The sequence below is a fragment of the Cariama cristata genome, unplaced genomic scaffold (genome assembly GCF_000690535.1).
Source record: "Cariama cristata isolate BGI_N322 unplaced genomic scaffold, ASM69053v1 scaffold19305, whole genome shotgun sequence".
Lineage (NCBI taxonomy): Eukaryota > Metazoa > Chordata > Aves > Cariamiformes > Cariamidae > Cariama > Cariama cristata.
In genome coordinates this window covers 1,135-16,642 of record NW_009616019.1, presented here as the reverse complement: position 1 = coordinate 16,642, position 15,508 = coordinate 1,135, and the positions used below count along the sequence as shown (strand labels likewise).

The window sequence follows — 15,508 nt, the reverse complement described above, 5'->3', positions numbered from 1 at the left end:
TGGAATATATGTTCTTTTTAAATAAATAAAAAATTTTTAAAAGGAAGCTAATTAAACTTAAGATCCTACTTAGCAATTAAGAGCAGGTATCTACTATACTCAGATTCTCAAATTTATATGCTTTACTAAATTTGTTTTTCAACTTATCATGTTAATGCTAAATCCTCTTGCTGTATACAGCTGAAGTTTTAGGAAAGCGAAGCAACTAACTAAGACTTACAAAAATGTCAAGCTGTTACATGAAGAATATGAAGAAGAAACATTACCAACTCCTGATGCATCTTCCACCATAGGATTAATTTCTATCATGGTAGCATCATATTTCAGAAAGAGATTATATAATTTGATCATATTTTCAGCTGCTTCATCCACCAGATTAGGAGGAAATCCCATTTTTTGGGCAAGCTGAAAGTAAGAGATTGGTTATCAGTTGACTGATGTTTGGGGTTTGATTAATTTACAAATTAGCAACGTCCCAGTTTAGCTATTATTTCAGTGCCAATTGAATTTGTAGATGTAGAACCTCTCCTGTCTTCCTTGAAAAAAAAGTAACTCTTCGGTTTGAAAATATTGTTTTCAATACAAAACGCTGCACTTATCCTAAAAAAGAGCTAGTAAAACGTCATTATCATATGCCTTTACAAATCTATATAAAAGCTAGATAAAGCACTGCCATGCAGAGTTGGATTCACATTGACTATCACCTGAAAATACTTAAACATCTAGTTCAATTCTGTTTCAAAATGTCAAAAGGGTTTAAGAAAACTCAGCAGGTTGAATGCATGTACACTTTACAAAATTTAGAAGCAACCCTCCCATCCTCACTAATGTGTACTTTTCCACATTAACAATTACCCTAACAGCTTGCTCCTTTTTTATGCCTTCTACTATATCAATGGGTTCCTTAATTATCGCATCAGGATTCTCTGCAGCAACATCTTCAATATTAACACCACCCTGAGAACTGCCTATCAGCACAGGACCCTAGAACAAAACAGGAAAAAAAAAAAACATAAGTAATTTTATATCACACAACTGAAACTTAGTTGTTCCCACAATATACCTCACAGCAATAAAACCTTGTTGTTAGTTGGAAATTTTTTTTATTTGGTCATTTTACTTGTATGCTCTGAGGAGAATTTTACTATCTATTCAGTACATCTATATAAAACCTTTTAATAATACTTTCCAAATTGTAAGGTGTATTTTGGGTCTGATCTCTTAACAAGGAAAAGTTTCCTTTGTATACACGGTAGCAACAGAGCAATTAACAGATATATTAGTTTTAAATTTTGATAGAATGATTCAACTTAGTAATAATATGCATTTTATCTTCTAGGTTGTAACCAGAAAAAGAAGAGAATTCTCATCTCCCCCTTCTCCACTCACCCCTACACAAAGACACATCGAATGCCAGGCACTCATTTATTCATCTTGCCATGTTGCAACTCCAAGGACAAACCTAGGTCTGCAGAACCTAGTGACAAATTACCACAAACTATTCCTGTTTATCACAAAGCTCAATAACTATAGCCATCACTGGAAGGAAGTCACCGAGTTCTGACAAAACAGCACTCAATTATTCAATAATAAAAGAAATTAAGAACCAGAATTGGTAACACTTGCAGCAGAGATTTTTTAAAAAAGCTATCTAGATCCCAACAAAAACATCAAGTACTCACTACCATGGGATCTAAAAAAATCTCTCCCCATGGGAACAGTCCTCCAGTTTACAGTAAAGACATGCTCACTTGTATCATCTCAAGCTACCTTCCCTTATCACCACCTCTGCAGGGATTATGACAGCTGGTGTACTAAGGTAGCATTACACATAGGCACAGGTCTTAAACATTGAACAGCCTTATAACTGTTGACAATTACAGAAAGTGTGACACTGGTTCAGAGAACATGCTTAATAACCACACCACTCCCTTTCCATCACGATCCTTCCAAATGGAAACATAAAGATGGTGAATTATCCTACATCTAATAGCAAAGTTCAACACATTGAACATTTCTGGCTATTCATCTCCTGAACAGTCAGGAAGCTACAAACACATGACAAACATAACTCATTGTTCCACAGAATTGACGAAAGTGAACAGTTTTGCTTAAAACATAAGAAGCCTTGCCCCTATTGGCGAATAACACCCAAGACATCAAGTTCCACTTTTAACTGAGTATTTTACAGACTTCTTCCCTTGCTTAAAGGAAGAGGTTTGCAACAACATCAGGCGTACACACCGTGTGCTATTCAACCTTCACACTTCCTTCTTTTGAAAGGCATTTCCTCATCATAAGCATCCTAGACAAGTTACAGCAATTACAAGCATATCTGAAAACAGGACTTATAAAGCTAGCAGTAAAAACAAAGTACATCCCTATCAAGAGACAATAATCTGCACAGTTATGCTCAATATACACAAATCAGATTTATTTTTTTATATGAGAACAAGAACAAGTCAGGAAAATATGTTTCCCGTTATCTAATTTGCTTAAATCAGTTACAGTAAATTTTATTTCCATAAGGATGCTTGCTTATTGCTTACACAATTTTAAGATCATAAAATCTAGCCATTTATAGTATTTTAATGCCACCTTGTGGTAAATCCAGGGTGCATACTCTAACATTTAGATCCTCTCTGCTCTATTACAGAGCCCAACAGAATATAAGTGCCCAAGTCACACAATTGTACTACAATCCAACAAATTATATTCTCCTATCAGAAAGAACACAACAGAGGAAGAGGAAGGAACAAATATATTTAACTCCTAATTTTGCAACAAAAAAATAAAGACGACTAGCTTCCTCATTCCTCCACAGAAAATTACTCATGCCAGAGATACTCCTGTAATTACCAAGAACACTGCCTCTGCAAACTCCTAAGCATCTGGATAGACCAAACTCAGGTTTTTTTGAGTTTCAGAAAATAAAGTTCCAAGACCCGCTTTACCCTGGCTTTGTTGAAGTTGCTTAGCTATTCATGCTCTACGCTTCATAACAGAACACTAGTCTGTCAGAAAACACACTGACACATTTCAGTAACTGGGTTTGAATTGTAGCCTAAAAAACTAAGTACCCACGCATACAGAATATACAAGCAGTGGAGACTATGGCTTCCAACTTCCCAAAAGCTCTGAAAACAGACCTCTACGCCCAAATCTTCTTACCAGTTCCAGAAGAGTATTGGTCTAAGAAAGCTACCGGCACTCTCAAAACTGAGGGACACACCTGTGAACCTCTAGGAACCTCCATACCTCGGAGAAATCAAACATCCTTTTTATCCAGGACTATTGGCTCTTCCAAAAGACTTTTACTTATCTTTTTACTGATATTCTTAAATAGGGTGTACATGTGCACACATAGCTGCATTTTTAAACTAAACTAGTATCAACATCTGGCAGATAAGTGCAATATCTTTTTACTGATATTCTTAAATAGGGTGTACATGTGCACACATAGCTGCATTTTTAAACTAAACTCTAGTATCAACATCTGGCAGCTAAGTGCAAACTAAAACCAAAATGAAAATAACCCCCTCATTCCACCCATCTCCCCTTCATCCATATGACTCTGAACTTCAGTTGGGGCTACCAGTATTCATTTATTATTTCTTAATTAAATTGTAGTATTACACCTTTAAAGCATTTAAAGACTATGGCAATCATACAGTCAGAGATACTAGGAAACAAAATTTAGCTCATGTATATTTCTGATTTTCAAAAGCAAGTGACCAGTACAGTAAACAGTTTGGGTTTGTTTGGGTTTTTTTAAATTCAGCTATAACAAGTTAATTAATTTACTTCTATTTCTAGTATTACTCACTTGAAAAGACCTTTCCATTGTTATTGCAAAATAGTATTCTCTCCTGGGATATCTGCGCTCACAGATAAATACTTGATTGCATATCCTGCCCTTTTCTCCTGTCTGCTTGGTAAACAACTTCTTTCCAATCATTTTGGAGGAGATATCTTTTGCTTCTTCTGGACTAGAATAAAAGAAGCTCAGAATGTGACAAAGAAACTGCTGGAAAAACAGAAGTAGCATTAAAAAAATCTTATCTATTTTTTGTTATTTTCAGGTTAATAATTAAAACATTGATTTTAAACTAAGCAATAGGTTCAATTCGTAATGTGAAACTTTGAAGTTTTTCCACTTGGTCGGATAATTTAGAAACAACTTACGAAAAAACTATTTTCACTCCTCCTTTGAGGCCACCTTCAAATGTTCCTTTTCCTCTACCACCAGCTAAAACCTGTGCTTTTACCACAAGATCCTTTGAACCTAGAATGAAAGAAAACCCAAAATTTGTCATCTGACACCACTAAAACAAATTACCCCAGGTAGACTAATAAAGGTTGTTTTCATTTTATCCCCCCTTCTATATCCCCACCCCAATTCAAAACAAAAATACGTGAATCAAAGACTGTATTGTAACTCACATAGGTTATTCCAAAAGTTTCAAACCATCCACAAGTTGCAGCTTTAGGCTGTTCTGTGAATAAACCTTGGTGAGTTAGCATCCAAAAGTGTTGACACTGAGTGTTCTGATATATCTTTAACACGTGTTTGAACCACAAATGATTAAGCACCCACTAAGAAATGGTTAGTATCTCACAGACTATTAACAAGATGAAACTGAGTATCTGACACACTATAATCCAAGATTTTCCTCAATCAAGTACAAATACCCTATATCTGTAACCACTATCTTCTCAGCAATGATATTGAACTACGGCACTTACCAAAGCCAACTTGCAGGTCCACTGTGGCTTCTGTTCAGCAGAGCACTGATGCATAAGCTTGAGTGCTTTGCAGAAGTCAGACCTAAGCAAATCCACTATTATTCCCAGAGTACGCAGAGTAAGCCCTTTAGTTGGCTTTAACTGTTTAAAAATCCTTTACAAAATATTCTTCTAGGTAGAGGAGACTGTATTTGGGTTTAAAAAGTAAAGTATAAGAATATAATCAAAATCAATCGGGATATTCTGAAGTGTCATTAAAAGACAGAAAGCAAAGAAAAAATTTCATCAAGTCATTTAAGGTGATAAAGAAAGAAAAACAAAGCCCTGAGTTATTATTTAAGTTCAATTACACTGAATACACTGCAGAAAGCAACTAGACCACAAGATGTTAAGAGCTACCCCATTCACATTTGTGCAGCACATCTCATCTTTTCTCATGCCACCATTAGCTGAGCCATCCTAGTCTTTCCAAGCAAAGAACGAACTTGCTGTTCTCTTGGATATGAAGAGGTAACCATGGAAAAGCCTAAGAAAAGTTACAGTACTCGAGCAAAACTAGCTGCTATGCATACTGAAAAAGATTACGGCAGATACAGAAAGTTTGTGTTGATTCCTATTTTGACCCGCACCCTGCCTGGCCAGATAAAATTAAACTTGCATAACATCACAAGCTAGGGTGGCTATAAGCAAAGGAAATGCTCAAGTTACTACTCCTAACTAGCTACTTGTAGATTTTACTTCTTGACCGTCTACCTAACAACAGATCTCTGAATTCACAACTGATATGAAGTTCTTTGGCACAAGAAGCATGAAGGCTATAAACACACAAATATATGTTGATTTACTACAGTGTATTATCTAACATTTAATTCAGTTTCTGAAGATAAATATTTTTTATAGCTACTAAGTACTGGCAATCAAGTAAGTTAACATGCTTTATAGAAGCCACACAAAACAAGACTTAATTTTTATGCAATTACCTTAAGTACAAAGCTTGCTTTAGGAAATACTAAGATTCATGTATGAATAACACGGACAAATGAAGCCACATATTTCAACATGTAAGATTAATAATAAAGTTCCATCCATTTGAAAACAATTTACTTTGCACGTACACACAAACACAAAATTTGGAGGAGCACGACTTCTTAGTGTTTATATAAAAGAGAGTAAAATACTTTCTTTTCTGTGAATAGATTAAGAAAAAAAAACAAAAACAAACAAAAAACCAAACCCCACACTTGCTCCTTTGCGCACAGAGGATCCATGTGGGCTCTTTCACAAGGGTCTGAAGTGACTCAAATATTTAAGATTTAAAATATTCACAGCATTATTTTACTGTTTTGAGCTTTCCACTGAAGTTTTATATCTGACCAAGATTCAGAACTGAAATACTTCGTAAGACTAAGAGGTCAAACTTACAGTCCGCTAGGAAACTCAGAAGAGAGGGTCCTATTTCTCCACCCTACTTTTCACCTCCTACACTAAGTCCAGAAGGTAAAAGCTGCTTCTCCAGAGAAGTTTTCAGGGAAGCCATGAAGTTCACCCACAAGCACCTTCTTTGTAGCAATTACTCCTCCTAGGTATAAAGATCAGAATCTGAACAAGTCAGAACCAGATCACAACTAAAGCTCTGGTAAGAGCTGAGCTAGAACATTATGTTTAGCTCTGGGCATGATCATAAAAGTAACTGTCAATGGGAAAGACAACTGGTTACTAGGATGATCACTGAAACAAAGTGCTTGCCTTACAAGAAGAGAATAAAAGAGCTTGGCACTTCTTTGAATTTATCAAAGGAGAACAAAGCAAGACCATGATTACTGTCTTTAGCAATACGTGGTGAGGCACAGACCAAGAACACACAACTACACATACATCGTTACATTCCATTTCCTGCTCTACACCAGCCAAAACCAAGAGCCACCCACCAAGGGAAGTCAGTTTTAAAAAGATGCAAGAAAAAAAAAGACACTTCTTTACACAGAAGATAGTGAAGCCTGCCAGGAGACATGAAGGGAGAATAGGAGATTCAAAAGAAACTGGGCAGAGATGTTCCCTCTGATATTCCTAAGACAACAGTTAGGAACGCTGGGGGGAAATGAGGGGTATGGCCTGCAGAAAATAGCCAGGCTAACAATCTCCCTAAACAGCACGTTCTTTTGCCACCATGAGAGGCAGAGTATTGGGCTATATGCACCACCACCCTGATCTCATAGGATATTTCTTAAAGGCCTTAATTATGCATGATTACACTTTGGCAACACAAAGACATCCAAACAAAAGTGTTTGAGAAACAACTTTAAACTTTTCACAATCAGTTTTGGCCATAACAAAGTTGTCATTGCACTATCCCTTATGCAACAATTGTGGCATTAAATAAGCAGGATATTAATGATCTGTAATTTGTTTTCCTACAGCACTGCAGGCAAACTAGCTGCTTGACTGCATAAACACATAATACTTCAAGGGTTATTTGACCAGTTATGTTTACAAGCAATTAAGCTGCACAGATGTACCTGAAACAAAATTTAAGATAACATGTCCCAAGAAAATCTTAACTTAAGCCATGCAGAAAATTTATTGTTCAATAAACATTTTTTCCTACAGTTCCTATTTAAAGTGACTCTAAAGCTAGAGGACAGAAATGTTTGGTCACACACCTGATCTGCCGTGCCCCAGCTGCAGCACTATCACACAATCTGACACAGCAGAGAACTGCTGATATACAGTAACCCAAGCAAAAAATTGGAAAGCAGCAGCTAACATAGTTTTATACCCAGTATCAACAGTTATGCCCTTCTGTGTTTTGCTTACACTGCTTTGAAATACAGCTAGGCTTTTGTTTCAATGAAAAATAGCAGTTCCTGCCCTAGAGCAGGTATCCACATACAAAGTTAGGATAGTTTAGGATAGTTTATGCCAGCCAGCACTACACCACAGCAGCGGTTCTATCCTGCCTCTATCCTGTTCTATTCTCAGATTTTCACTCAAGTGTTCTTTCTTGTGCTAGCACAAGCATTTGCGCAATCATGCATTGAAGCGTATCAGAAGAGTGACTCTGCTGAAGGCAAAAGCTAATCCATCGGACAGTACTTCTGCAAGCCTGTACACTGTGTGCCAAGCATATGAACAGGGACACTGAAGTGAGGAGGACAGAAAGCAGGACATCTGCTTTCAGCAGCAGTAACAAACTGTAAAGCCTTAACACAGGGCCCTAGAACGAAACAACAAATCTTTAGTACAGCTAATGTCTCAGGCAAGCAAGCTACAGGTCAACGCACAAAACTCAGAACAAGCATTTTTTAAGGGTTGCATTTCCATATTAATGGCAGCTAGCACTAAAAGCACACCTAAGTAAAACAGCCTGAAAAGAATCAGGAAATATTTAGAAAATTAAAAGTAGATACCAATGAGAACAGGTGCCTGAAATCAGCAGACCCTGAGCTAGCATCTGTCTGTTCAGGACAGTAAAAAAAAATCTATACAGTACCAACACTACAGGTTTCACCTTCAACAATGGTTTATTAACTAGACAGTGAAAGAGTGACACAGCCAGGAAACAGCCCGATCTTCATTTCTAGCAATACTGGTATTTATTTATTGGAAGGAATTATTTCTGATTCCATAACCTAAGCTTTCAAACTGGGAGAATGGTCTCTTTCTCCTTGCATGCATGTGTTGATCTATGTAAAATACAATCTTATGATAAGCTTATTAACAGTTAAAGAAGGCTTGTTCTGTTGTATCTCATAAGTTTTCTGTGCAAGCAGAAAGTCTGATGATTAGGGCAGACAAACTTTACTAAAACGTTCTGCTTTACAAGTTTCCTATTCTGACTTTTGTCAAATCGCTTTAATTGCCACTTCTCTGCCCAATATTGACTGTAGCAGCAGTACTGCTTTCCACATATTATAAACACTGTCATGGTAACTAATGCAAGTCTAATGTGTTCTGACAAAACAGACAACAGTCAAAGGCAGTGACAGGTTAATAACACAAGCACCCATCAAGTTTTCAACTATCATTCAACTGCAAACTTACCCTGGGAGAGAGACAAGAGACCATAACTTTTGCCTGTTACTCTGTATTTAAAAGTTTTTAGTTCCAGGAAGAATATATATTCACTTATAATGCAAACCAACTTTTTCTCGTTGCATCAATATAATAAAAACTCTTAAGTTTAAACAATATAGTTGCATTTACTGGAACTAGGGAGGGACAAGCTTGTAACTAACAATGTATTATCAATAGAAGTCTCAACATAAAGTGTATGCCAACCCTAACTCTGTCAACACAGGCAGAGAATCTCTTCAGAGTATACTATCTGTGTTTTGTTAATAAGTATAGTTTTTTAAAATTTAACTTCAAAATTACATTTTTTCAGCATTTGAAACTTTTGAGTGTTAGAAGAATCACTGCATGCAGATCCAAAGTATCTCTACTGAAATAATTATGCACCAGGAATCTTCATACTTTCACTAAAAGGACCATACCAGTCAGGAGAGTAAACAAGATGTTCCACTATTACAAAATACTATTTTCTACACAAATACCTCCTGACATTGATCAATTGCAACAAGTTTTTCATCAACTCACAAGACAGGTTTGGTTTAAGCAATAGCTTAAGTTAAGCAATTAAAATACAGTGGTCAAAATTTGAATCTGCTGGCTAGACGAGTTATCTGAATTAGTGAATTATTATCAACAACATGTTTTGATATTAGAACTTCAAAGGAGTGAAATGCTACAGAAGAAAGCAAAGGCTGAAGTAAAATGTAAACTTCAGATGCCAAAAAAGTAGTGTTGGCCAGAGTTCAAGTAAATGTTTGGTTTCTAGACTACTACTGATGGTTATCTAGACATTTTGACTAGGCAACCAGGAACATAATTGCAAAAACACTACTTAACACTGACTACTACAACTGGGGTTTAATACCTGGGGGATTTCTGCACAAGTTTGCCACCTGAGATCATCATCCATGTCCTACAGCATCTGAGTAAATGCTCTGGACCTTCAGACTCTACAAGACATCAATTAATGTAGTCAAGCAGACAATTCACAAACAGGGAAAACCGATAATGGCAAAACAACCAAAAAGTACTAGGAACAAAAAAATAAATGTGAGCTTTCAGCGTGACACAGAACAAAGAAAAAAAAACACACTTAATCACAGGCTAACGAGGAAAGTGTAGCATACACTAAGGAGAAAACCATCCCAGTTTTTGTGCCGCAGTGCCTGGAATACCTAATACCTTTGAAGAGCTAATAAAGAAAAAGGTAGTATTTTACCTAAGAAAATCATTGCATACATGGTACTAAACTTTGATTTCGGACTAAATCAAGCCTGAGATCAATAAATCCATTCATAAATCTACCCAGGTTTATGCATTACTTTTCACTTTTTAAACAGATACAGGTTGTATGTTTAAGTAAGACAGAAAAATAAAATAACAACATTGAAAAGCACTAAAAGAGGTCTGAAAGAAACAGCTATTAATCACAGAACTGTCTGCAGGAACACAGCCAAGCCAATTACTTCAGTCATTCTGCAGAAAGCATACCAAAAAAGATCATTCCTTATAAACCACACTGATAAGGAGATGGACTAAATCTTTTACTGCAATAGCCAAAGTAGCAGCAGACTCCACTGTTTTCAGGCTCCTTACAAGAACTCTGGTGTGAAAAGCTGAAATGTTATGCACTCAGTTTCTCAACATCTCCTACTCTGTACAGCTTTTTATTTTACTAAGATTTGACAGCCTGCCATAAGCATAAAGCCATGGGATTCACTATCTTAAAATCCTACAAAATTATCAGAATACAAAAACTCCTTCAAGATATTAATCACTTCAGAAGTCTTACCTCTCAAATCATCATGAATAGAAATATATGCTTTAAAAGAAAAGTAGGCTTTTCTACAGGCATACAATATGTCACTCCCTTCCACACAACTGTTAACAGAGGAAGGTGTCAGGAAGCATCAAAACTTCAGTTACAGCAATACATACACTTTCATAGGTGATGTATTACCAAACAGAAATACCATACATTTCAAAGACCATGTTCTGCTGAGCTACCTGTTATCACACTGACGAAGCACCTGTTCTTGAAGAAATAGTCTTTAGGTTCATTAGTGATGTTCTTGGTAACAAATGCGTATCACCTTCTAAATCAGCACCAGTCACAGTGCTAGCTGAAATGCACGCACAGGCTGAAAATAAACCATAAACTTCAAGACAATCATCAAGACATACTGCAGCCTCTTATCAACACTCTGGAACAGAATTTACTCAGCTCACTTTTTCCAAATTTAAGTGAGACTCTCAAGTAACACATGAAGAGCCACATATTGCAAAGCCCACAAATAACTAAAAATACTTTTTTTAATCAATAAAGTCTTTAAAGACTTCATCAGATACAAGTCTTCTCAGCTCTGAGTAGAATGCATTCTTTCAGTAGCACAAATAAGATCTGGAAGTCTTGAATGGAGACAGTGAACTACTGGAGGAAAAGTGAGTGAGCAATGACATTTACATGAGGACCAAACCTATTCCCAGGGACTGAATTACTCAGCAGTAGTTATTTTAAAAGAATAATAGTTTAATGAACCAGTGTGCGATAACAATTTACTTGAAATGAGACGGAAGGCTCTTTATAGGGAAAAGCTGCTTGTGATAAGTAACAAATTCCAATGATGACTTTCAACAGCCAGACAAATATGAAAAGACAAAGCTACATGCAAACCAATGCTGCAATAATTACAATGGCCAACCTTCCCATGACACAACAGAAAACACTTAAAAAAAATAGAAGCAAAACAATAATTAGTTGCAGAATCCAGCTAGAACAGAAATCTGAGTTGAACACAGCATTTTAAGAAATCTGATAGCTGCAGCAGAAATCAAATTTTAAAAAAAAAGAGCAAAAAAAGTTTAAGTTCTTTTTCCTTAAGACTCAAACCATAAGTGATCTTGTCATCATTGCTCAAAAGTTGCTCACAGCATCTAGTTTCATCTCATTTTCCTTTAAAAAAATATTAGAAAGATGTTGCAGGGAAGAAAACAATGCAAGCTCAAAATACTGTTTTACTTCACATATGTTTCACAATTACTTCACATATAGGTAAACAATTTGCTGTCTTTAGGACACTTTGGTCTTTAGCAGAAAAAATATTTAGTACAAGAAAGACTGGGGAGGTGGAGAGGAAGGAACCTTTCTGGCTTCCAGACTATTTCATCTAACTTCAGACCTCAAGATAAGCATAACTTCAAATTAAATTCTAATAAATTTAATTATTTTTCTTATTGAAAGAATACTTAGCGCACTCTTCTAACTAGGCTCTAAGACAAAATGCAACATTCTTATGCCTCAGCTTGATTCTACCACATACTAGTTACCTCATTGATAATAATCCTCAGTATAGTTAAGCTTTGGCTTTGTTCATACAACAGGGTTACACTGATTTAGCTACAGCCACAGCTAAACTATGATAATCTCATTAATAGAGAAGGTTGTAGTTGTTATACATTGGGATAAGAAGTTACCCATTTCTAACCGAAGTGAGGTATTCACAAAAGGGAAGAGATACAGAGAGCAGGTTTCTGACTAAAGGTTATCAGGACCACGCGGATCAGCACTAGGGAGACAGAGCAAGCAGTATTACCGACTATCTTTGTAACTATTTAGACAAACATTGGAAAAAACAGTTTAATACATAAAAAGAAGCAAAAGATAACCTCATACGTACTGGCAACAACTCTTACACAAGAAAAATAAACAATGAGCAGGTGGCAGGTTTCTGACTAAAGGTTATCAGGACCACGCGGATCAGCACTAGGGAGACAGAGCAAGCAGTATTACCGACTATCTTTGTAACCATTTAGACAAACATTTGAAAAAACAGTTTAATACATAAGAAGCAAAAGATAACTTCATACGTACTGGCAAGAACTCTTACACAAGAAAAATAAACAAAGAGCAGGTGGACAGAAAAAAGTGAGGTTTTTTCATTCTGCTAGAGTTTTGGTTTGCTTGGTTTGAGTTTTTTTTAAGTACATACTGCACAAAAACTAGTGGGGAAATGGCTACAATAACAAACCCAGAAGACTGGAGCAAAGGATAATCTATCATCATTCAGAATGGGTTCTGGACAACGTTTGAGCAATGCCTCAAAAACTCAAGCTCCTTCAGTGTGTTCTCCTTTTGGGAAGTCTTCCCTTCCTTATCTCAAGTACCAAAGAAAGCCATAGCCTCAAATATACACCAACTTAAAGTATATAGCTGACAACCAGAAGCACTGAATTCCTTTATTCTAGCTTACTAAAGGATGCTAACTCATACACTTCACAGCTTCATTTTTCTGACCCCCAAGAAATTGCATAGGGTCACATACTGCAGATAAAAGGCATGCCTATGACGTCACATGGACGAGACAGAGCCATAAACCTGCAGTCAGACATACCTATTTTGCTACAGGACTCCTCTCTGAACAAGGAACAAAACAAAGGAATTCTGACCTGCAAGTTTCCCTGCTGTCTATTAAAGAGTCATAGGCAAAGGCTACCTCATTTGCCACTAGCAGGAGGTCTGGGCAGACATTCATGTAAGCCAAGGGGTATGCCCAATTTGTAAAGTTTAGATCCTGCTACAAGCTCATCCTTAACAGAAGGAGAGGGTCTCAATTTTAAAGCATTCTCAGAACAGAAGTATTTTAACACCTTTCTTTCATACTAATGAAGTTTTAATTTTGTATCACTTACTCTGTAATGGGAACAAGACAAAGGCAGCAGGCAGGCAATACCTGAATTTCTGGGACATGAGATCTGAAGGAAAAGCAGCTTTTCAATTCCCTTCTACATTACAAAGCAGCACAACTTGCTCTAGAAAAAAATTATCTTCTTTTTCAGATCACATTTCTTGCATTAAATCTACACATGAAACTGAAATGAATCTAACAAAACCTATAACCCCAGGAATCACTACAAATGTATCCATTTGGAGGTGAAAAGAGATTTAGGTATTTGCATATGAGAGTGGAATACCATAAGCAATGTCCTTCCTTAAAACTGTGTGACAAGCCTACTACATTTTTTCCAGCGAGCAAAAAAAGCTTTAAACTAAAGCAAAAAAAACCCACAACCGTGTTAATGCCTCAAACAATAGAAGTTGACTTCTATATTACATCCAAATTAAAACAAAAAATTTTACTACGACACACAGTAGGCAAAGTGGCAAATTAACAGACAGAGTCAAGTCCAAATCTAAAGCTCAACTCTAAAGTATTTAAGCACCAGGCAAAGGAGACTGGATGCTTTTTCATCAACAAGCCAGGAATTTATTGTATACATGCCATCAAATTCTCCCCTCCTGCATGAAGTATTCGCATTCCGCCAGAACAGCACATTCACAAAGGAACAGGATTTTACTTTTCGTCTGCAACCTAAAGGTAAGTATACTTTGCATCTTCTGTTCTGTATGAGACCTTGGACTACAGAAACCTTACCTGCCACCACCACTGAAGCTCTTCACACAAGATTTTTCTCTAACCTCGCTCGAGAGCAAAAAGAAATCCAGGATTTGCACAAAGTAGAGTCTATTACTTATCTCAAAGAAGTTTAGGTAGTTGTATTGGTCTAGGCTAACACAATTTATACCTGCCCCATTCCTTCTAAACAAAACTCACAGGTTACAGGAAAAGTATCTGCAGCATTTGGGATATGGGAATGATGGTGCCTGAAATATATGTTCATAGCCTTTAACGGAAGCAGGATTAAGACACAGTTTAGCTTCATAAGTAAGTCTCAATACACAACCGAGAGCATCTTTAAAACTGGGTCACTTAACTGATTTCGCTGTATGCTTGTGCACTGAGCAATTTTAAGCATTAGAAAACTTCAAATTAAGAAAATCAGCTCCAAAGTAAATACTCAAATCTGCAAGAAAGTTGCTTCATAGGAAAGGCTCTCTTAAAGAGAAGGTATGTTCAGAACTCCAAGAAATGTCTTACCAGGAAAGACAGAAAAAGCAGTTACACCTTGTATCAATCCCATGTCTATATTGTATATGTTCTCTTTAATATTATACCTATTTCTTTTGCTATTTTGTAAGCTTCGTCTGGTGTCCTGGCAACTAGTCCATGTGGAACAGAAATGCCAGCCTCCTGCAACAGTCCCATGCTCATGTATTCATGTAGTGACAGCCTCCTCTGTTGCTGTTGTTGCACCTGAAATCCATGACTATTGAGTATTCCTGGACTTCCACCAAGTACCTGAAGAAAAAAAAAATAAAACAAAAAGAGCAAAGAACATGACTGTGTGGTGAAAAACTGCCCTCTTTGTTTAGGTTAAAAAAAGTCTACATGTTAAACAAGTACAGTTCAGTGTACCAATGCAAACACCTGAACACTTAATCCTACACTTGTACATAACCCTTCCACATTAGTCATTCATGTCAGGTCTGGTACTGGGTTTTGTAAAGATTTATTGGGGCATCAGGAAAGAGCTGCTGAGGCTGCTAGCAACCACAAGGACTGGATAGTTAAAACATCCTTGAGTATTTAGTTAGCATTTAAATACTTTAGGGAATATATATGCAGGGAAAAGAACCTTGAGGAATTTTTGGAAACATAATAGAACAGAGAAAAGCACACAGAACAGGTTCATTCAAAAGTTTTGGCAGATTGTCTGCCAAACTAAGAACTAAGCCCTGGGAAGGAGGGGCAGCAGAAACTAAGTTACACCACCTTCAGTGGTTGTATGTGGA

General features: G+C 36.7%; 1 protein-coding gene across 1 annotated transcript; it reads right to left on the bottom strand.

Moving 5' to 3' along the window:
• Positions 1 to 220: 220 nt before the first annotated feature.
• Positions 221 to 15,010, bottom strand: LOC104161554 (succinyl-CoA ligase [ADP-forming] subunit beta, mitochondrial-like; the record flags this gene model as incomplete). The annotated part of the gene is made up of 5 exons (XM_009700034.1): positions 14,831 to 15,010; positions 4,186 to 4,285; positions 3,827 to 3,989; positions 856 to 984; positions 221 to 405 (listed from the first exon to the last, which is right to left on the bottom strand). Coding segments are annotated over exons 1-5 (674 nt in total), but the record flags the coding sequence as incomplete, so codon positions are not given.
• Between the last annotated feature and the right edge of the window lie 498 nt (positions 15,011 to 15,508).